Genomic DNA, 23,284 nt, shown 5'->3' with positions numbered 1-23,284 from the left:
TCTATGAGTTGCGAGATTCAAATAGTTACTTTCTTAATTAATTTCATTTGAAACACTGTTATGGTTTATTTAATTGGTTAAGCATTTTACCAGAAAAAAATGGAAAACGACTGAAATATATATGTATATATATATATAAGTTTGTGTACAAGGTCCTGACTCCCAGATTGGTCACTGTTGTGCAGTGACGGTCTAAAAGTTTAGCAGATGTCAATAGTTCTGATTGGGATTATTTCTCAAGTGTAATTTGATTGAAAACTGTTGACAGCTGGGGTTTTGGATTATATTTAATTAATTCAATTCAAATTTTATTTATAGTGCAAAATCCTAACAAAAGTTATCTCAGGACATTTTACATAGTAGGTATAGACCAAACTCTATGACTTATTTACGATTTACAGAGACCCAACAATTCCCCCGTAGAGAACCGTGGAAACGAAAACCTTCCCTATTACAGGCAGGAACGTGGAACAGACCCAGCTCTGTGGAGGACCGACATCTGTCTTGACCACCAGAGTAACCAGTGGCATTGTTTCTGGAGAGACTGGTTGCTGTTGATTTTTTAGCCGCGTGGCTGTATCACGTGTCGGTCAATCCACCACTTTGGTCCAGATAACTATTGGATTGCCATGACTGTCTTGGTACAGACATTCATAGTGCATTAGATGCTGTATGCTAATGTGCTTTTGATGATTCCCCGACTTTTCCTTTGGCGTCACGATGAGACTGATATGTGTGTTTTTAGGAGGAGGAGTCGCGACAGCTATTGGATGGATTGCCATATACCACGTTCATGTCTCCTTCAGGACTTTGGATGAATTTTTATAATTCTGCAAACCACAGATATACATTATATGAATATCGTATCATACCACAGATATGTTGTGCTCTGAACTTGCAACATTAATGTCTTTAATATAAAGTCAGTTGAAAGCCCTGTACGTCACAAACAGACGTCGAAAGTTAGATATAAGCGTTTCTGTGGTTTGCAGAAACGTACAATGCCAACATTTTTTTTCTGATGACAAATATTGAATTTGCTTCGTGTTAGTGCCAATTAGCAAATGTTAGCACGCTAATGGGGTCACCTCTATGTTCCCCGGTCGCATGAGCCTATGCCTTCGCTGATTTAATTCAACATTTTTCTAAGGGTAGGGGTCAGGGTTAGGGGGTAGTGTTAGAGTCTACAAAGGCCTATTTGCCATAAAATTCGGCGTGTGGAAAAAATGACAGACCAGGAAACATAGGACCCTTTCTGTGAAACGTGGGTAACATCTGACCCTTTGCTTAAAAATGAGTAAGGGTCTGATGTTCCCTGGTCACATACAAAGCGAGGAACATAGGACCCGGGGAACCTGGTACTGGGGAGCCCATGCTAATTATCTAACCTAACATGGTGAGAATGGTAAACATTATAGTCTGGTTAGCATGGCTATATATAAGTGTTCAGTGAGAAAATTAATAATTATTCTCTGGCCTGAACTGACCCTTTAAGCTGCAATTATCATTGGTGTAAATGTGTCAAAATTCTATTTAGGAGAAATACTTTTTCAAAACTGAAGGGTTTAAACCGGGATTGCTAAGAGATGCACAGTGATTGTTAACTGCTGATTATATTAGAGCACCAACAGTTTCAGTGCAGTTTTGCCTGTTCACATTGTGTTTATGTAAGGGCACAATCAGAGCCAAGAGTCATTCCTAACCATTTCCCCACTTACAGTAAACAGCTATTCTCGTGGGGTTAGACTCTCAGTACAGCACGATCTCATCTCTAGGGTCCTCTACAGATGAAATGGGCTTGCATCTCAGAAAATATGATGGTTAAAAAGAACATTTTGACTTCTGCCTGATCAGAACCTTTGACCTATCAAGCAGAAGCAGCAAAATCACAGACGAGGGGGGTTCGCATAATACAGTCAAACGGTTCGTTGAGTTTGTTAAGCGCTGAAATTCGTTTGGCAGTCTGCATCAGTGTTCGGGCAAGTGAAAGAAAGTGTTTGGAATATTTAGGAAAGCAATGTCCTCGAGTACTGTCCTGCATGAATCCAGCACTGTGGTGCAGGATTTCACACTAAAAATGGCTGCGGCCGAGACAGTGACTTGTTACGTTGCATGTCCATTGAGAGGGACCTGTCCTTCATGTCCAGGCTGCTCTACGGTTCCATGTCCTGTACAAAGGAAAGGTCAAACCAATCAACTGACCTGTCAACCCTTGGGGGCAGCAGATCCGCCAGAGGTCAAAGTTGGGACACCTGGGCTTACTGCAGGGTCACGACTTTTATTTGATCACTTCCTTGATGTACCGGCTTATTCTTTCTATCTGTAACGTACAGATGGTAAGAACAACTATCCGTAAGGTTACATGACGCACGTTTACTGCAAAGGAAAAAACATATTTACAGCTGATTCTATTGTGCTATAGATTCATCCTAAACTCGATATCCGGGAGGATTTCCATTTTAACAGAACCCTCATTGATTTAGTTTCCAGAGGAATTGCAGCCTGGGATCAGTTTACCTTGTTACCTTGTCACACTATGTTCTGGTCTGATCCCCATGTCCATTTCCGCTCTGCTTCCCCTCCCTCTCGCCAACATTCTGCCCAACAGAGCTTGCTTTGTCCCCGTGGCCAGTCATCCATTCCTAATATCCAGTCTTTTACCGCGCTGGAGTCGTGCTGCATGCTTTCAAAGAGCAGAGTGAGCCGTCGATGGATGCTCTCCATCTCCCAAATGAAGAAACCTTGTGGCCCAGTAGTGACATGTGACTTTGAGAAGCATTAAATTATCAAATCTGTTTATTATGACACCAGACAGTACAAATACAAGTAAACAGTAAAAGACTTGAGGATTACCATGACTAAAAAAAAAATCACACTATCTTAATGGATAAAACCATGCTTAAATCATTCAACTTAAGAGTAACAATCCTTCTTCTTAAAGCTGTGGTAGGCCGTTTTCTGGGGGGAAAAAAACAACTTTTAGATGACATACTGTGTTTCGACCTATAACAAGAACTGGACACTGCGCCACTGCTCAGCCTTGCAGGCAATTTCTCCGATTGTGTTGCAGTGAAAAATCCCCCTACGTCCAAAAAAGCATTTTCCCTATAGGCCACCATTGTACAATTTATGTCTGACAGGACTGACTATGACTATTACACATTTTTAATCCATTGAGTTTTTATATTTCTAACATTTTTCTGTGAATCAGGTGAGTAACTCTCATTGGATAGGTGGGATATCTTGGGATCTGGTGTCCAGTTCTTATAATACATCCATAATCTGCATTTGTGGGACAGCTATTAGGAACATCCTCTCTCTGTCAATGGCCAAAGTCTCCCGTCACAGGTTAGATTTTCTAAAGCCTGAAAACAGAGCCAAGAGGAGATGCAGAGGTCTAAGAAGGTTTCTTTCAGACCACTTACATCACTTACAATATGCTCAAAGGTTATTATGGAATTTTTGCCCAATGATGAAAAAATACCTGCCTACCCCAGCTTTAAGAAGGCGTGATGCTGAAAGTGCTTTAAGTAAAGAAAAACAAAACAAAAAAATACAAAGCAGTTAACCTGCATGCGCCCACCACTTAGAAGTCCATATAGTACTTTCTTTGAATCCTTCTCATCTCCTGATATTGTCAATATTATACGTGAAGTGCTGTGGAGAACAGTTCCTGAGGACACCCCCCTTTCTAAGTTTAAATATGCAAAGACAGTAAATTCATCACTTACAAATTCAAGCAATGTCGACCAAGATGTGACAAAGAACCATAGTCTAAAAAATGTGCATGTACAAATGCAAACAACAGAGCTGTTTGTACAATCTGTGCCTCAGGTAAAACAGTAAACAGACATTTGAAAAAGTGAGGAGCTTGAGTACAGTGTAATGATGTTTCAGGTAGAGAGATGCCATGCGGAGAGATACCATCAACACAGAGAGCTCCTTCTATTGTATTAGCTAAAGGCACTGATATCTTGATGGAAATAACTTCATTTTGGCCACTACCAGGCACAGTAAATACAATTGCTTGCTGTTAGCGCAGCTGTGTAAGCCTAGCAACTGATGGAAAGTGACTTGGACACAGTTATGAATGGCGCTGGTGGCTGCGCCTGAATACGTTATCATCTCCTCAGTGCTGTGGAGCATATTAATAAAGCACCTTACAGTTTCACTGTCTAAACAGGCCGTAAATCGCTGCCCATTAAACCCACAGAGGCAGTAACATGCTCGGCTCTCATTGTACTAGAGGCCACCAGGTTTTAACTGCCACAATTAACCGATTAAACACTTCAATCCTGAACTGATGTGACACAATCAGCTGGCATAATGATTAATTAATGGCTAGTGTAAAGTGTTGGGCCAGCCCTAGAAATTCAAAACAAGAGAAAGTTAATCAGGCTAATTGTCTGAAACCATCTTCATTAACATAATATTGCCACTGAGGATCACAGAATTAGGGAAATTGGCCCTTTTTTTGTTTTTTATGATAAATGCTCACCGATAAGACATTAAGAACTTGTGTTTTAGTAAAAATAGACCAAAAATAAACACTGCATAGTAAAAGGCACTCAGAAAAAACGTGCTTCGGTTAAAACTAAATTAAGAGTTTGGTTTTTGCATCTGCGTCCATATTGTTATGGCTATGCTGTTCACTGACTCATACACACGGTCAGTTGCTGAGTGTGATGCTGTGGATGGTGTTTGCTGGGATTTTGGCATCGGCTTCATCCCCGCTGATTCTGAAGATCACAGAGGTGGTGGAGGGGATGGTGGTGGTGGCGTTCAGAGATTTACCCAGCCAGCCCTGAGATCCACGCCTGTACATTCTTACTGTTACCTGCAGAGTAGGACAGGGGAAAAGTAAGTACAAGAAAACGGAGAATTAAGGTTAAAGTAAGTTTAAACCAAAGTGGCTAAAAAAAAGGGACTGTTGTTGGATATTCAGGGCGTTTGCGGGGGTCATGGCCTTGACTGAGACCTCCTGACCTCTGCCTCGAGCGAAGCAAACGCTCATGACTTTAGCATTTGATCCCTACATGTATAAGCTGTAACTTAATCTGTGGGCTGTTGCAGACTGAAAAACCAGTGTAAACATATTGATGCTGGCTTGTTGGTGGAGGGACTGGGTTTAAAAACAAGTTATATAAAAAAAAAGTCTGTCACTTGATGGTATATATTTGGTAATTTGCAGGTATTAAATGGCCAGCTATCCACAACAAAACAAGGCTAAATTTGTTTGACCATTTTAAAAACACATTTTGGTTACATGTTACCGCTGATTAAAAAGCATTACGGCTAAATGTATGAAACAAATCCCATCTCCTTTTATTGGTAGATTATACTACAAAATGATCCTTTCTTTAAAACCACAACCCCACTGAAACACTGTGCAACTCTTTTGAAACAGTAATCCAAACGGCAGTCTGAAACTGAATAAATATTAAATTAACCTTGTTCTCGATGTGTTCTTTTTTAATTCCCCTCCACATCTTGAATGGAGTCATACTTCTCTTGATTTTATGTAGGTTGTAGGGCATAATACGCTTTAACACTACATCAAAACGGCCTGTTGTGTTTGAGCCTGAAAATGGAAGCCTTAACTAGATTTAGACATGAAGGTAATTGAACCACATCCATTTCACAAAGAATGCCTCGCTGCATCTCTTGTTTGGCTGCATTTACAGGGGATAACAGAATATGACAGTGCCTTTTCACAGTTCCATTTTCTTTCACTTTAGCATTAGGCAATTTTTCAATTATTATTTTTTTTCCATGTTCTTTCATCCCCGGCTCTCCATAATGTCTGGGCCTTTTAGTTAATGGTAGCGACAGTCAGAGCCCAGTATATCGGCCCTTGTCCATTTTGCAGGTTATTGTGGAAGCCCAATAGGCCTTTTATTACGCTGACATCAAAAGGCAGATAAGCATTAGAGGTGGGGAGAATACCCTGCACTAGATATGTTCCCTCTTTCCTTTGTCTGCTATTGAAAGTGATCATTTTAATAGTGAAGAGGTTGGTGAGCTTTGGGGCTGATGGGAAGTGCGACACCCCTGACAGCCTACGAATACGAGCAAGTCGATAACACAACACGAGCACACAGCACACCCTCAACACCTGCACACTCTTGCTGCTAACCTAATTATCTGCAACAAAGGCCCCTGCGATTTCAGACACACATTTTTCCACCATTTACTTACTTATTACAGTGCATTAAAAACAGGGAGAAAGAGAGAAAAAAGCTGAACAATTGTGTCTTATATTGCAGCCTTGGCCGAATGCCACATGGCTTGTATTACAATAGCATCAGACACTTCAGAACGAGTGTCTATTAATTTGGGATGCATGAAAAAATAGCTTCATGACAGCTGGTGGCAGAGACGTGCATACACCAACACAAAGACATCCGAGAGGAATTATTCTAACAAATCATAGCCAAACTTAATAGTTGGTAATCAGCAATTAACTAATTTAATGGAACTAAAGCTGAGTACTTTCGTCTTTGTTACGCAGACAACATAATGTTTCTGCATCATATTTAAACCTGAACAAAAGTAGAAGCACAAGGGGCCCTGAAACACACATAGCATGTGTTGGAAAGCATCCAAAGAGCAATTACCTGCATTGTGGCTGTACAATCCTCAATTAAAGAAAATGTATGCATCTAGATCCAGATCTGCATTGAAATATGCATACTAACAATAATGCTCATCGGCTGATGGCAGACCAGAGTATCTTTGGAAATCCTGTCTGGGAATATTACAATTTTGTATTGAGTAAAATTTGATTTAAAGGTTCTGTACTCAACACTCAGAGCATTAATATAACAGCAAACAAATATTTGCTATGTAAAGATATCGTGGAGTAGTGGCGCCCTGAGCAGAGAATGAAGTCGCTCTCCCTCTGTGTGTGTGTGTGTGTGTGTGTGTGCTGTAATCGGCGTTTCACGGTTTGTTTTTGAAAGCCGGTCCAGCCGTGTGTTCATGTTAGTGCATGTGGACGTGACAAAACTTCAGTATTTTAAATTGGGGCATGGCCTGTGAGAGCTGTGGCAAAGCAATCCCAGTATCTTGAGTAAAGAAATTAAAAGCTATCTTATTTCTGTAGCATCATCCAAAAGGCATGATGCAATTAATCTACAGGATTACTTCAAGTTGATATGTGCATTTGACCTTTAAAACATATTAGGTGCATGCACGATTACATGATGCACTCAGTAGTTCATGGATTAAAGTTTGCACAAATGTGTAAATAACAAGCAAAGAAGCAAAAAATGAAGCCAATGCGGAAGTGCAGAAATCTGCAGTTCCTAAAATGGCCACTTGAGGCTGGCTCCATGATAAAATGCCCAAATTTATAGTGAAAAATAAACATGATTACAGTCTGGTACCAAAGACAGATTTGGTCTATGTAGCCAAGTACCCCTTTCATGACTAACTGCACAAGGTTGAATTTTTATGTAACTTGCCCGTTTCAATTACAACTGCTTTGAGTGACTATGTCCATATTTTATACACTCTTACATAAATAACTTTGTCATAACTGCCTACAACAATTTGGAAACCAGATATGGGAAAATGGTATGGAATCTGAAAAAAAGGTTTTGTTGGAGGCTTTTTAAAAAATGTTTTAATAATTATAATATGTTTTTATTGGGCATGTACCACTGAAACTTGCAGGAGGAGTGGTGATGATGTTCTCCATCATCACCACTCCTCCTGCGGCATTTAGGTTACATTTCAGAAATGACCATGAAACAAAAATACAGTGAAGACCAAACTCACTTCTATGGCTTAAGGTGTTTAAACCAAAACATAAAATGCTTCATGCTTCACAGACAAACAGGCCTGAAAACATAACCTTCTTAGAGGTCTACATTTATCAACCCAAAAGCCACACAGATATACTGGATGAATAGAAATCAAAAGACGAGACAGATTTGATTAACTGCTGCATTCACCGTGTTTTGCCACATACAGGAAGGATATATGCAGCTGTCTTTGGCATATAATCAAAGAGGGGAGTTCTGTGTGGTCTAGAAAACGTGCCTGTCAGGTGCTGTTCAGCAGAGATGGTGTCTCAGGTAGGAACTGTCAGTGCATGTTAACCTCTCAGCCACTTGAGGCAAGTGTCTGAGGGTAAAGACGATACTGTAAATTATGGCAGGAGAACAAAGTTTACAGGAGTGGCTGGCATCAAAGCACAATGTTATTCAAAGTGCAAACTGCATCCTGCACTTAAATGTAGCATGTCCCAGCTGCACAGCCTTTGACTAACCAACAGATCAATAGTTACTAAAAAAAATGGACAGTGAGTAGTGTGTAAAAGAATCATTACAATTTCAATAACAGACAGGCCTGAATGTATGTGTGTGTGTGTGTGTGTGTGTGTGTGTGTGTGTGTGTGTGTGTGTGTGTGTGTGTGTGTGTGTGTGTGTGTGTGTGTGTGTGTGTGTGTGTGTGTGTGTGTGTTAATGGCAAGAAAGGACCCTTTGGGCTAAAGTTGGGTGTCACACAAAGGGCTAAGAGCTCACCTAACTGTGTCTACCCCTGATCCACCTCTCACTTTCAATGTTGGAGGAGCTGTGCGAAAGACATCACTCCTCACATTTGACGTGACAACCTCTGTCTTCTTGTTTACCGTCTGCTACTAGTCATAAATGCTGCTTCTGGTGTTCTGTTCACCTTTTACCCTTTTAAACTCAAGACGACAGCTCATTCCAACATCTCTTTACAAACAGCTGATAGCCATCTCACTGCTTTACTTATCTTCTACCTGTATGGATGTTTACGGCACGGACTCTCAGCCAGTTTGAAATCTCAAATTACTTGTTTTAATTAAAAAAATAAAACTAATACACTTGCATTATGGACCATGCATTGTGACTACACATTGTAGATCATCAAACTGTTTAGGTATAAATATGATTATCTGTGATTATAGGTCTGACAGGTCTGACAAATGTCAATAATGTGAGGAACTTAGTAATTGGGTAGAGACAAGTCACCACCTGCGTGTATTGCCATTCACAAAGTTCAGATTCTTCCCCCTGATAAAGTCAAAGAATCTCAGTGGGGTATCAGGCAGTGGGGGCTGTTACCTGGAGCCATGGGTGCAGTGTTTCAGGTGAACTCTGAATGAGCGTAACGCCACACCGGCTTCAGACGACGGGCTCTTTGTTCCACACCGTGTCTCACCAGACACAGATGGGGAGGAACACTGAGTAACACACCTCTGGCGCAGCAAACATCTCTGTCCACGGGCCAAATGTGATGGAATCAGACCAAAAGCGGTTCGCTGTCATTTCGCAGGAATTTAACAAGGCAATTAGCTAAACACTGTGTGGTTTGGCTCTCTGGGTGAATACATTAACAACCTGCTGAGAGGGGTGTGAATCGCTGGATTATCAGCAATTCTTCGAGTTGGCGATGCAATTCAAGACAGATTAATGTTTTTCTATTTCAGTCCATATGATTTATGACTGATTTAAAATGTTTAACTGATACATCAATTGACAGAACGGATCTTTGCCCCCTACCTGCTGAAATAAGGAGAGGCTGTTCTATTATCTATTTCTTATTTTCCTAATGAACTGATTAATTCAGGGTTTGTTCAGCTTTTTAAGAGTAACATTTCAGGTACCTAGGTACATAAACCAAACATTTTTTGGTTTACATAAGTAAAGCAAAAAACACCAGATTATTTTGAAGCATTTTTCAAGAAGTATATTCAAATTCAAACATATTATTTAACCTTAAAAAAGATATGACTTTGTTAAGTGAATAAGAAGAAAATGGAAAATACTCATCACAATTTTCAACCTGCTTGTTTTGACCAACAAAGAGTTTAAAAGCAGCAGGTGTCATTTTAGTAGAGTATATGATGATACCTAAAATCACTACAATACTTCCTGCATGAAATACTCAACCATTACAATTGAACTCCAGATATTAACCGTCCATTAAAATGCCTCAACTCTGGGTTGGTGACATTACAGTCTACGTCAATAATTGTCAGGAAACATCAGGAACGCAAAACATGGCCGGTTAAGTTCTGAATAGCAACGTCTCTGCTTCCAACCAACCTGCCTCAGCTAACAGGAAGCCATTAGACTCTTGGCAATAACCATTTACATCCATCCACCCAGCTCTGACTTTATTTCCAAGTACATTATCTGCGAGAGGTTAATATATGAATCCCCCACCTTTTTCTCCTCAATGGGTCTGGTTGTCTGGCTAACTTGAGAGGGCACAATCTATGACTGATTTAATTTGCTCTTTACAAACATCTCTAACAGCATTACCCCCAGAGCATACACTGACTGCCCTCATCTGACTCCATTAACTCCCAAATCAGGTTTAAAGACCATACTGATGCCGTCCGTTATTAAGGGTGATTATCAAAACAAAAGACAATGGGCCAAAGTGTCTGTTAACTAGTTTATCCATAATTTCACATAACTGTAACAGATGGCAGGGCTGTCAATTACATGCTAGATCTGCTACAGTGGCCATACACTGTCTGGATATGCAGCATATTAGCCTTCACATTAAAAGAACGAGTCTGCTCACAGGTGGTCAGAAGAAACAGAGTACAGAAAAAAAAAAATATGATAGTAGTAAATGTCAAACATAGAAATGCACCAGCGAGCACCTGCCATTTGTACCGTCTGGTGTTTTTTAGCTGTCACTGCGGCTCTTTCTGTATATAGAACGTCCCGCATATAAAAAAATCTAATGTTGCTGTTCAGTCCACTTCACCACCTTTATTCTCCTCAATTAACGAGAATGGCTTTTGAAACTGTAATTAAGTGTCTCTGCTCCACTCAGCCTCTTCATTATTCATGAATCCCTATTGATCACATCTTACAAGCTATACTGTGGGGATCACTGTAATATCCTGAATCCCCAACACCACTAGCTGAGCTTCCCGAGAAAATGAACGTCTTGGCCAATGACCAAAGAAAAGTTTCCGTTAGATACTAAACCCAGGATTTGATACTAAATTGGATGATGTCAGAGAACCCTAACTAGGAAAAATCTGGAGTGAAGCTGATATGGTTTTATTATGCAAAGGTCTGGGCAATAATTAAATACTGTTTATTGAGTTTCCGTGGAGCAGTATTAATATGATATAAGATAATATGATGCAACGAACAATCCTTTTCATTTCCAATTAATCGGCCTTATTTTTTATAATTATAATCTTTCATCATTTTGTCTATGAAATGCCAAAAAATAGTGCAGAATCCAGATCACACTTTCTCAGAGCCCAAAGTGACGTAGTCTAAACGATTGCTTTTATCTAGGGCTGCACATTTAACTGCAATTTGATCGAACTTTGCAATATTTTATAAACACTGTCGAAACGTGTCAAAATACTAGTACTAGTAATACTAGTCAGGCATAATGGTGCTGCAGAGATGTCCCGGCCTACCAATCATATTCTACAGACCTAAGCAAAAATCCTCGTTTGGTACAGAACCTTGTAAAAAACATCACTATGATCATTTTATTAAATGTAAATGTCAACAAAATTGCACTTATCAGTAAAAATAACCGCCGATAGATGTTTGCCTCATATCATGCAGCCCTAGTTTTATCCGACTAACAGCTGGAAGCTTAAAGATATACTGTTTACTATCATATATGGTATACAGTATTTTATATAACTAAATAAACTATATATAATCATATGAATTACGCCTCTGTTTTGTGCATTTTTGCATAGTATGGTATAATGCATGCAATATACAATATAACAGTATAAACATGCAGTATTTATGGGTATCACTGATCGTATATTATCTACTGCACAACCACAGCTCATTTCACATTCAAAGAAATTATTTTGTAATGAATATTAATGGCTTGGAGCTTTATTTTAAACATGTATTCAAATTTACTGAAACTCAATCTCCACCTGTGTTAAGTAGGAATGTGTAAAACATGAACTCTGCTGGTTGATGTTTAACTAAATTAACAAAAGAGCGCTTGAAGAGCCCTCAAAAATGACTGGTATTACATGCTGGGTGATGAATTTGGAGGAAACATATTGAGTCATCTTCAAATTGACAGATGCAGAATCTCTCCACGGGACTCTTCACAGTGGCTTAGTGCTCGAATGAAAAAATAGATTTTTACCAAGTTTAATCACATGCTATTACAAGGCAGCTTTCATCATTGCCTTCCACTGTATAAGTGCTGGTGTCTTCACTAGTTCATTACAGACACTTGTGATCCTGCAGCACCCTTCTCATGTGTAATTGCATGGTAAGCTTTCCTCTGTAGCTACCTACACACACTCTGGTGCAAATTATTTCCAATTCCAGTTTCCTTTCAAGAGCGACGCTGCAATTACAGAAATCAGAACATCCTGGTTATTTCACCCACAATTTTCATTTATGTTGAAAAATGCAACATAAAGATCTTTCTTTCTGGGAAATCCTTCAGAATTACTTTCTTCAAGAACAGAAATCATCCTTTCACTAAGTTTATTTGATGAAGCGGATAAACACTGAACTCTACGGAAACACAATCTTATAAATTGCACACACTCTGTGAAACAACTCTGTATCTTTTTCTTGGTTCACGTCTAATAACTGAAAATGCACACCTTTGTTGTCTCTGTGGTCCAAAAGCATCCACTCACAAGTACACAGGCTTTCACACAAATTATAGGCACTATGTTCATTTTATACAGCGGGATTCTGCCATGTTTGTGAATGATGATTATAAATAATCAATAATAATAATGGCTAGTGCATACATTTTATTTTAATGGCTAAATATGTTTTTTTCTCTACATAAAAAGAGACCAACAAGCTGCAACGGCTGCTAATATTATCTATTAAGGCAGCAGAATTTGCAGCCTTTGTAAATGGCCAGCTCCTGGCCTTTTGTGTGCTTCCATTCATTATCACCACAAAGCGGTTGATGTCTCCCCTATCTGCCTTTTCTGTGCTAAGCAGCGGGCGCACCAGACTGTCCATTACAGGCCTGTGACGCGTGCAGCCTGCCCTGGGAGATGGGCACAGCAGAGAGGAATGTCAGCGTTGAGTTAAATTAACAAGCTACATCTGTGTGGAATCTGCAGCCAGTCAGAAAGACAAGATGTATCTACGGTAACCGAGATCTGATTATCTGTTCGCCGAGATGGTTTTGGTAATTTCGCCTGGTGGCTTTTCTTCAACTAATCAGCTGACAGGGTGGAGTAGTCAAGTTACAGTCGTAGGAACTCAATTGTTGTTCCTCAGCTATGCAATTTGTAGACATTCCATATCCTGAATGTGGGACTTTTTTTAAAAACATGGTCTCCCATTTCTACTCCTCTTGAATAAACTGAATTATAAAAACTGGTATAAAGACCTCCTGGAACAGTCAAATTTCAGCTGACATGAAGAAGGACAACATAAGTAACCTGCACTTTAAACTATGACATGAATAGATCTTTACACACACACACACACACACACACACACACACACACACACACACACACACACACACACACACACACACACACACACACACACACACACACACACACACACACACACACACACACACACACACACACACACACACACACACACACACACACACACACACACACACACACACACACACACACACACACACACTAATTACCCCTAGATCCATACAAATTGAATGAAGCCAGAACCGTGGTCTAAGAATATAGACCATAATTAATAAATTACAGCCACTCTACTCAATCATTCTCCACTTTGGGGACATGTAGACATCCCCTTCTCCGCAGAGTAATTGACTGAGCCCACAGAAAACACACCTAGTACTTCCACGGTGGCTTTGTGGATGCATCTGGTGCCACTTCTTACAAGCAAACAGATGCCTGAGTGAGACTGTGGGTCATATCGCAGATCTTCTATCCTGTGTGTTTACAAGTAACAAATCAAAAGCATGAATTATTTCTGGGCTCTGAAAATACGCCTAGGGGAGCTATCAAGTTTCTTTGCCACCCCCAAAGCTTCCCCTCACAGCTGCTGCACACGAGCAAAGATCTTTCCTTTCTTAAGACAGAGTGGGCGACAAAAGTCCAAAGAACCAAATGTTTGAATTCATAGTACAAATCCAAATGGCAGATACTATATTTCCAGATGGTTAGTGTAGCTAAAAGCTAGGAATCTGACAATGGGAAACAAATACTATACACCCCTGTCTATTGTTATTACACATGCTAAATGGGGTAAAAACAGATATATTCACATTTATTTGTGAAATGCAGGGAGTGGGTTCACCTCACACTGCCTCCATTTACAAATTTTCTTTGAAAGTAATACATTTTGTTGTCGCCGTGTGTGTCCCCTCGGGCTAGAAAAGGGCCCACTGGAGACTGTCTAATGATTGTTGGGTCATGTATCAAATACACAGCAGCTGGAGGCGAGAGGGGAGAGTACATACAGTCTGGATGTTTGGGGGTGGGGGGGATGGGGTGAACTAAAGCCTGAGTGGAGTCTGTAAGGAAAGCCAAGGCTGAGAGTGTTTGGGTGCTGAGGGCTGGTGTGAAATCTGTAATGGATGCTGACCTGATGGTGTCGTACTCACTGGACCTTAAGAGCTCTGACCTTTGTCTTTCTAACAATTACTTTATTCAGCTAATTTCTCAAACAAGCAGCACTGAAGCACCGTCTGTCTCACAAGCATTAAAATCCAATATTTGTGAATGATTTCAGGTAAAAAATAAATAAAAACAAAACATCACAACCATTACATTAATTGAAGATTTCCCGCCACATGGAGAGACACGTAACTAAATTAGCCAAATCCTCACTTTGCAATAACTGAGTGTGAATAAGCTCAAATAATAATGCTTATTCACATTCAGTGACTGTGCAATTGCCTTGATTCAATCGAGTGAGCTCATGAGTACCTTGGAGGCAGACAGAGTGACTTACCTCAATAAAAACTAGAGAGTTAAAGAGTTAATGCCGTAATAATTAACAATAGTAGCGTTAATGGGAAGTGATCTGAGAGAGCACACCAGAGTGAAACATGTTAGAAGATATGTCTCATTCAGCTTTTCCTAGATTGTGAAGTAAAGATTTGTTTTTGACCACAATAAGTCTAGTTCTTGTACTTCATAATAATGAATGCCTGTAATTAGTTGGACTTAGCTTGATAATAAAAAAATATATAATTAATTATATAATTAAGAATTAAGAATTATCATTATTATTAATTTTATCATCTCTCTGTGGTGCAGTAAAAAGTGTAAGTCTCTTGACCAAAATTGTATTGTAATTATCACTTAATGCTTAACAGTAATACCCTGACATTTTTTTAAATTAAAAATGGCCATAAGTGTTTTCAAATAACTGTAAGAATGCTGTGACGTCCTGCAGACTTCAACCTACTCAGCCCTGTGTTTATCCAGTTCCAAGAACAAGGGGGGAATGAAAAGAGAGTGAGACAGTCACAAAGTACTACTGCCACCTGCTGGATTTTTGCTTTACATTTATATTCTGAGCCGTTGACACAGCATTAGACTCATTTACAGACTGTACCGTGGACTGACCTGAGGAGCGTGTCCCAGCAGGGCCCACAGCGAATCAGCGGCTAGGGTCTTGACTCGGGTAAACTCGAGCGTGTCTGTCTCCTCTCGGTTCAGAGCGATGTACTGGCAGCCCAGGAAGTCCCCTTTCAGCTGCTGGCCACAGTGCAACAGCACCAGATCCCACGTCCCCACCCTCCTCAAGGCCTCCCGCACTGACTCCATCTGCCTGTACGACAGATGACCTGCAGGACAAAAAAAAGACAACATTAGCTGACCTGGTAGCATTCCTATCAGAAACTTTATTATTTAGTCATATTCTGTGGTGGAATTCATAAAACATAAACAGGTCAAGTTATTGAGTCCTAATTGAGTCCTTATTATGTTAAAATCAGTGGGAACATTTTCAGGGTCAGTAAGATTATTATTATTTGCATATTTTGGGACATTTTATGTTTTTTTTTTTAGCATCAACAGGAGAGAGATGTCAGGAAATTAGAGGAGCAGAGCCAGTCCAATTTATTGGTTGATTGATATCATCAGCCGATACGCAAACCTTTTTTTACAGAGCATATATCACAGAAAACTATGCTCCGGATGATTTGGAAATGGTGTTGTATAACTATTTACTTTATTTTGATTTATTCTTTATGTAAAGGGTCCGCAATCGACCAATAAGGAATATTTCGCTATTTATTTTATTTGTATTTATTGTTTAGTTCCTCATTGTCCTAGAATTGGTTGACAATGTAATACCATGTATGTAAAATAATGTATATTTATTATATTTATTTGTTTAAGAAAGCAGCCATCCGAGTACCTTTGCATAGTCACAGGCAAAATTGCTGCATACTCCACAAAAACAATAGGTGTATTTTTGTTCCAGTGCGCTATAATCTGTAAATTTCCCCCATCTAAAATCTGTTTTTAAAAAACCCTATCGGTCGGGCTGAAGAGGGGGGAGAGAGATGGGATTGCATGAAACAAAGTCCCCCCGGTAAAATATGAAACAGGTGCCTTGAAACTTATCGGCAGTTTTCATTATGAATCTAGACAGAATAAAGTGCACCACTGCACTGTGTCAAATATCTACAGTATTAGAACATCAGAAGTATTAATGTTTATCTTTTAAGGAAACGTCACCAGAGAGCCAGGAAGGAGTCAGTGCATCTGATATCCAGGCCACGTAGCCCTCCTTGAAGGATCTGAGGAAGTCGTCCATCTGGCCGTGGGAGACCAGCTCCCTCCTCTTCTTCAGCTCCTCGTCCAGCTCGCACTCAGGAGAGAGGAAGATGACTCTGGGGAAGAAGAGGCTTTGGCGCACAGACACTCCACTCCTCTTTAAATAGCCACATAAGTTAGCCGTCTTGGTCTAGAGGAGAAGGATTTAGTTACGATCATTAGTTTTGGATTAATCATTTTATACAATGTCAACAAACAGTAAAAATGGCGATCAATGGGGCTGGTTTCAATCAATATTTCTTTGGAGCTGAACAAAATATGTCTGTCGTATCACAAAAAAGCAGTACTGACAGCTAGTATTGAATGTCTGTTCACATTTGTAGTCTTGTTTACTTTTGCTTTCATCACAGTCTCTGATTTAAATAATACATTTACATTTTTAGGCAAAGTTCGGCTTGTTTTTAAACTTCTTAGATAAGAAATATTGTTTGGATTCTTTTGTTAAATTAAAAGCTGGTATTCTAGAAATAAAATGAACATGGTCAACAAAACTGTAACTCTTAACTAAGTGGTATTGGTACCTAGAGTCCAAGGTGATGTCTTCAAATAGCTCGCTTTGTCCAATCAACCAACCAAGGTACTCAAGTTTTAATCCAGAAAAAGAAACTCACACAGGGTGCTTCAGTATTAAACTGTTATATGATAACCTTACAGACACACAAATGCATATGACCACATTTCAATTTCTATAAAGGACCCACTCTAATAAATTATACAACTTTAACTTGGCACAGACAGCCGAGCTGTATCTGCTTTGTGTAGATTAATGAAAATACATGTTAATGTTAATACATGTAATTCAAGCAGAACTGTTTAAATAATGCAGCGTGTGTTTGCCATCAGACTCTTCTGTCAAGCTCCCAGTCCAAATTGAGCATCTATAGAGATGGAAATGAATGACCCCTGACAGACCCAAGCACATAAGGTTACAGCTGTGTTTAGGCACCTGCCTGCTTTCACCTCCCCCTCTGAACATAATTAGGGCCTTTCAATGAAGAGCGACCACTCAGGAAGTTTAGGAAGCCCCGCTGTAGTGTTTGAAATTTCCATATAAATTGTTATGGTGACTCAGAATCTCTTAACCCGGCTGGAGTTCGGATGAAAACAATGTCCCGGACAATTGATTGGACCTCGGACACAAGTGTGCCAGACAGTTTGACATTTAGGCTTTCACGATGGTATTTCAACATTTCAGCTGAATGTGTCGTTTGTTTTTACCGTGATAGCTTTGAGGGGATCTTCAATCTGCTCAACGCAGGTATTGGTAAAGTTTTGGTCCTCTTCCTTCACTTGCACATGCCAGTTGGGGTTGTGAGCGGACACTGTGCCTCTCCAGGGTTTTACATCTATGCAGAAGATCCCCTGGCCTTCATAAAAAGAAGAAAACTTTATTGAAATCTTCCATCACAGTATATGTAACATTATATCACAATAGTGATACATATTGTGATATAAAACATTTTCTGTACGTTTATTTGAGAAACTATTTCCAGATATAAAACTGGACATACGTCACTTGATTACTATTCTATTAGTATTATTATTATTATCATATCTTATTATCACTGTGTCAAGAAGTGATTGATTTTCAGCAGCGCATTATTTTCTATTACGAAAAAACAATATTCAGATGATATTGAACCCTGTACCACAAAGTCAGTATTGTATTGATGTATTGTGCAGATTTACCATGTAATGCCATCTTATTCTAGATACCAACCTGTGAGGATAACAATGTTGATGTCATCTTTGGCGGTCTGAAACTGGTCAGGGACACGAAGATTACTGTAAACATCTTCTTTTCTCATCCTGGTGAGTTTCCTACAGTAAAAAAGAAAAGAAAAGGTAATATTAGGAATTTTGTGCGCCCTTTTAAAAGCTGCATAAACTGATTATATGATGGCCACTTAGGGTCAAAGTAATTCAGTTGGAGTTGGAGTTGTTTTCCTTTCTGTCCAATAAATGTCAGTCCAGTATTCACTGGACACTTTTAGCTCTGTTTTAGTCTCCACCAGCGTCTCCTGATGGAAATATCTGACCCTTAGATGCAAATAACTCCACTATGTTCATCTGCTTTGTTGCTGCTGGGCAGGTCAGAGCTTTTTTTATAAGGGCAAAAGAGTAAAGTGGCAGCTGTAAAACCATAACAATGAGCTGAACGATGCTAAAACACCGTAGAGCTAAGGAGAACTGCAGAGTTAGGGGACGATTCTACGTGGTTCATCATTACAAACTATCTCTTTCACACATTGCAAATAAAAAGATTCCCATCCGTTGTTTATCATAAAGCAGAAATAAATAGTGCGAAAGTATCAAAATGCTCTACGCACAGAGAAATACACGCAGTTGGTATTCAGAAACTGTGTCTTCAAACGAGCCGTCAGAACTTCTGTACGGTAATTATATTATATATAGCAAGATGTGTCACTACGGTGCAGTTGCAGTCATTTCCTGGCTGCAAGGATGGTGCAGAGATGCAGAGAGTGCAGATGGGGAAACCGGGAAATGCTGACCAATCAGAGCAGAACGGTCTTTTTGAGGGGGGGGGGTTAAAGACAAAAGTGCTAAAATGGAGCATTCCAGACTGAGGGGGGAAAACAGGTGTATTCAGAAAGACAGGATGAGAAAAATAATGTGTTTTTTTTAACATTAGCCTGTACAGGAGTGTGTAAATATGTTCTAGTAGAAACCCAAAATACAAGCATTGATCTGGAAATGGTCATAATATTGGAACTGTAACGCAGCTTCTAACTGGCACAATACTTACCTGACATGTTGTATAAAGTCAGGTAGTGTTGGTGTCTGTTGTGGACCTTTGGCACTTTCTGTAGCCTTGGAGCTGAGGGGAAACTGGGTAAACAGGCTTCCCAGCTGAGGCATTCTACTCTTCATCTAAAAAAAAGAACAGATTAACACTTTACTGACCAACAAGTTTGATTAGAGACAACTAATTCAGTTAAACAACAGTGTGACTGAAGGACAATACATATGCAGCTTCAAATATGTGGCTTATACAACTGCATTACTGTCAAAATGAGGTAAAAACATGAAGTCACAAGCACGGTGACTATATTAAACATGTTCTAGTCAAACCCAACTTAAACAAAAACAACGTAAACAACACATTAAACTAACACTATCTCCATTACTTCAGCGTTGTTGTTATGCTTCAAACAGCATCCTGGAGGTATGCTAGCTGCTATATTCAGGCTTTACAGCTTTGTTGACATCTTCAAGTTTGGCACTCTGAGGAGAGAACAAAGAGCAACCGACACGACTGGCACGAGCTCTGCTAGAAACAATACGTACTGATGAAGTCTCGCGCTGTTTAAAAGAGCCGCTCAAGAGGGGGAAAAACAGGGAATTCAGCTCGACATTTTCCCGCTGTTAATGTCAGTCTACGAGTCTCTTTCCGAATGCGCAGCTATAATGTAACTCTACCCAACAAAGCTGTTTCACAATTTCACCGCCCCCCCCGCCGCCGCCGCCTCTCCAGCAGCACTTCCAATGTTCCTGGAAGAAGTAAACAACAGACCACGTGCACCACGTGCAGCATCATATTTCCTCCACAGGGGCGTGACGTCAGGAGACGTCACTCCTTGCAGTATTGGCGTGTTGTATTTAGGGAAGGATTCCTGCTATTTCCATGTGATGGTGATGCTTTGGACTGAGAATCTGCACGATGAGCAGCTGGTGGAAAGAAATACACCACACCACAGTTTGTGTTTGAATCAGAGAGCATTTCAGTGGTACAAATAAACAACAATTAAAACAGATAAATAACAATTAAATACACATAAAAAAAATAACACAAAACATCCTAGGGACCCAGGACTAGGTGGAGAGATTATATCTCCACACTGGCCTGGGAACACCTCAGGATCCCCCAGTTAGAGCTGGTTAATGTGGCCCGGGAAAGGGAAGTTTGGGGTCCCCTGCTAAAGCTGCTGCCCCCGCGACCCGACCCCGGATAAGCGGATGAAGATGAGATGAGATGAGATGAAAACCTCCCAGGGGTAATTATTCAATTCAATTAAATTCAATTTTATTTATAGTGCCAAATCATGACAAAAGTTATCTCAGGACACTTTACAAAAAACATTAACATTGCTTGTCTAAATAACAATAACATTGGGGGGACCCTGGGGTGTACTACGGACCTCGATTAGTGGGTTAGTGAGGTATGTTGCACTCGAAGCCTGGGTTAGCTGTGACACCTGTTTTGCTTTCTTTTAGCGTTGCTGTATCACCATGGTGACTAATGCTGCCAACCAAACCCAGTCAGGAGGAGAGCGTACCTATGTTCCCCTGGTCCTATGTTCCTCGCTTTGTGTGTCACCGGGAAACATAGGACCCTTTATTAAAAAAGGTCAGATGTTTCCCACTTTTCCCAAATAAGATCTTTTGCTCCCCAGTCTGTTATTTTTTTTCCACTATCAGTGCTGAATTCCACAGCAAATAGGCCTATATAGACCGTAACACTACCCCCTTACCGTGCATTCACACGGGGAGCGATGGAGGCGATTAAATCGGGGGGTTCGCTTGATCACATATGTGAAAATTTGAACATCTACAATTTCTGATATAAATCCTGAGATATGACTAAAAAGGGCAAAACATACTGAATAGGCTGGTGTTGTTTGGAGGACTGTTAGACCTCAGGTTGTGTCAACAGTGGGAGTTTTTACTGTGAATCAGTTTCACAGATTGAAGAGGTCTTTTAAATACACATAAATGCATATTTTTTTCATGACAATTGCCTTTTTTTAAATTACTGGTATTTTGCATTTTATGCCCAGGAAAGTCACTTAGCTCTCAGAGTATGAGGACATTTTCCTAAAATGTCCACAAATGCTACGGGCAAAATACAATTTCAGATCACTTGTTATACAAAAAATAATTATCTTAATGTAAGCATTCAACTGAAGAAGTTTCACGGTCATATTGATTAGTTACAATGTTTACCCTATTCACCTATAGTATCTATGTAGTGTTATTTCACCTGAGCCACAAACCGAGAGAGATGGGGTTCATTGTGATTTAGGCAAATAACAGAAAATACATTTATTAGATCCAAATTTAAATTCTTCCAAAATTGGCAACTGACAGAAACTTGTCAATAGTCTATTGTAATATTAAAGCAAACACCAAAAATTAAAGAATCAAAACCGAACCTTGCTATGTACGATTCATTTTAAATTAAGGAATACAACTATTATTCACAGGTGACCCTTGAGAGTACAAAGAGCAAGTTATCCTGGATTTGGCTATGCATAATAAGATTTTACATTTCCTAGCATATGGGAGGATTCTGATGAAATATATTGTGTTTTTCCCCCTTGAGCTCATAGATAGTCTACATGAGGGTCTGCTTACACATCCAACACATCGCATGAGCCTACAGAGAGGATATTACAAAAGTGATGAAGAATATTTAATTCAGCAGTAAATACACACAGAATATCTCAATGTGGCGATAAACAATATCCGGATAGCACAAAATACCATGAAAGAGCTTAATATCAAGAGCAGATAGCCAAATCAGCTCATATGGGCTCAATGGAAGCCAATAAACAGAGTCACTCTGCCTCTCCTGACCTTCACTTCTGGTTGAGATCTAGGCGATAAAGCAGGCGCAACCTCAATAAAACCCATACAATGGAGTAAAATAAATAGATATTAAATTAAAGCAGAGGCAATACTGACTGAAATGCTGCAGGAATTCGAGAACAAAAGCTGCTTTGTGCAGTTTAATATTGTCTACAATCACCGCCTCATGATACGTTTCCAATCATTTTCATCTCTTGCCTCCACGTATCAACACATATAATCATCTTGTATTGGAACTTGCAAATGACTTGTGTGAGCGAGCAGCCACGTTTAGATATTAAATGTGCCTCATGCTCCTAGTTTGGCCTTTTCAGGTTGGAGTTAATATCAGATTCATAATCTGTCTCATCTCTGACTGTCCACCGAGGAGGAGTTTATGGTGTCAAACATTGTCATGTTTTTGGATGCACAAACTTTACCCTGGCTACATTTCATGTTCTTTCAGGCTCACCCAACACTCAGATTTTTCCTGATCAATTAGCAGCTGCTTATTAAGGTGCCATTATACATGCTGCTGCCTTGAGACCCATGTTGTTGTCTTCAGCCTTTTGTCATGGCTGAAATACAGGCCGTCCAGGTGCATGCTTCAAGTGGTTCCTGAAGCCTTGGGTCTACCATTGCTAGCATTAATGTCATTTTCACCTAATGCACCTGAAAAAAGCTCCACTGTGTGTTCAAGGAGGTGCTGAGGGTTTTCAGGTCCCCTCTAAAAGGTAATTAGCCATCAGAGTTCATATAGGGGGCTTAGCTACTATTATATAGGGGGCTTAGTAACCTTATTAGAAAGAAACAAGCCGAATCTGGAGAATGATAGTGGTATGAGTTTCATGAATTTGTCAGAATCTGACTGCCATGTACCAGCAGATGATTTTCAGTTTTCGCCTACAGTAGAAAAGAAAAGAA

The 23,284-nt window shown here is 39.8% G+C and overlaps 1 protein-coding gene across 2 annotated transcripts; it reads right to left on the bottom strand.

Moving 5' to 3' along the window:
- Positions 1 to 2,778: 2,778 nt before the first annotated feature.
- On the bottom strand, positions 2,779 to 20,214 carry LOC310961017 (uncharacterized protein). 2 transcript variants are annotated; one of them, XM_083932931.1, is made up of 7 exons: positions 20,081 to 20,214; positions 19,539 to 19,663; positions 18,492 to 18,592; positions 17,990 to 18,138; positions 16,673 to 16,901; positions 15,554 to 15,774; positions 2,779 to 4,837 (listed from the first exon to the last, which is right to left on the bottom strand). In XM_083932931.1, the coding sequence occupies exons 2-7, from the start codon at positions 19,661 to 19,663 to the stop codon at positions 4,670 to 4,672; spliced, it is 993 nt and encodes a 330-aa protein (XP_083789057.1). In that variant the 5' UTR covers positions 20,081 to 20,214; the 3' UTR covers positions 2,779 to 4,669. The 2 variants fall into 2 exon arrangements, with proteins under 2 accessions (XP_083789057.1, XP_083789058.1); XM_083932932.1 differs by lacking the exon at positions 20,081 to 20,214 and adding an exon at positions 19,921 to 20,044.
- Between the last annotated feature and the right edge of the window lie 3,070 nt (positions 20,215 to 23,284).

This window comes from Echiichthys vipera, assembly GCF_963691815.1.
Source record: "Echiichthys vipera genome assembly, chromosome: 18".
NCBI classification, from domain to species: Eukaryota; Metazoa; Chordata; class Actinopteri; order Perciformes; family Trachinidae; genus Echiichthys; species Echiichthys vipera.
The sequence above is the reverse complement of the archived record's forward strand: the minus strand, read 5'-3'. Positions and strand labels throughout refer to the sequence as shown.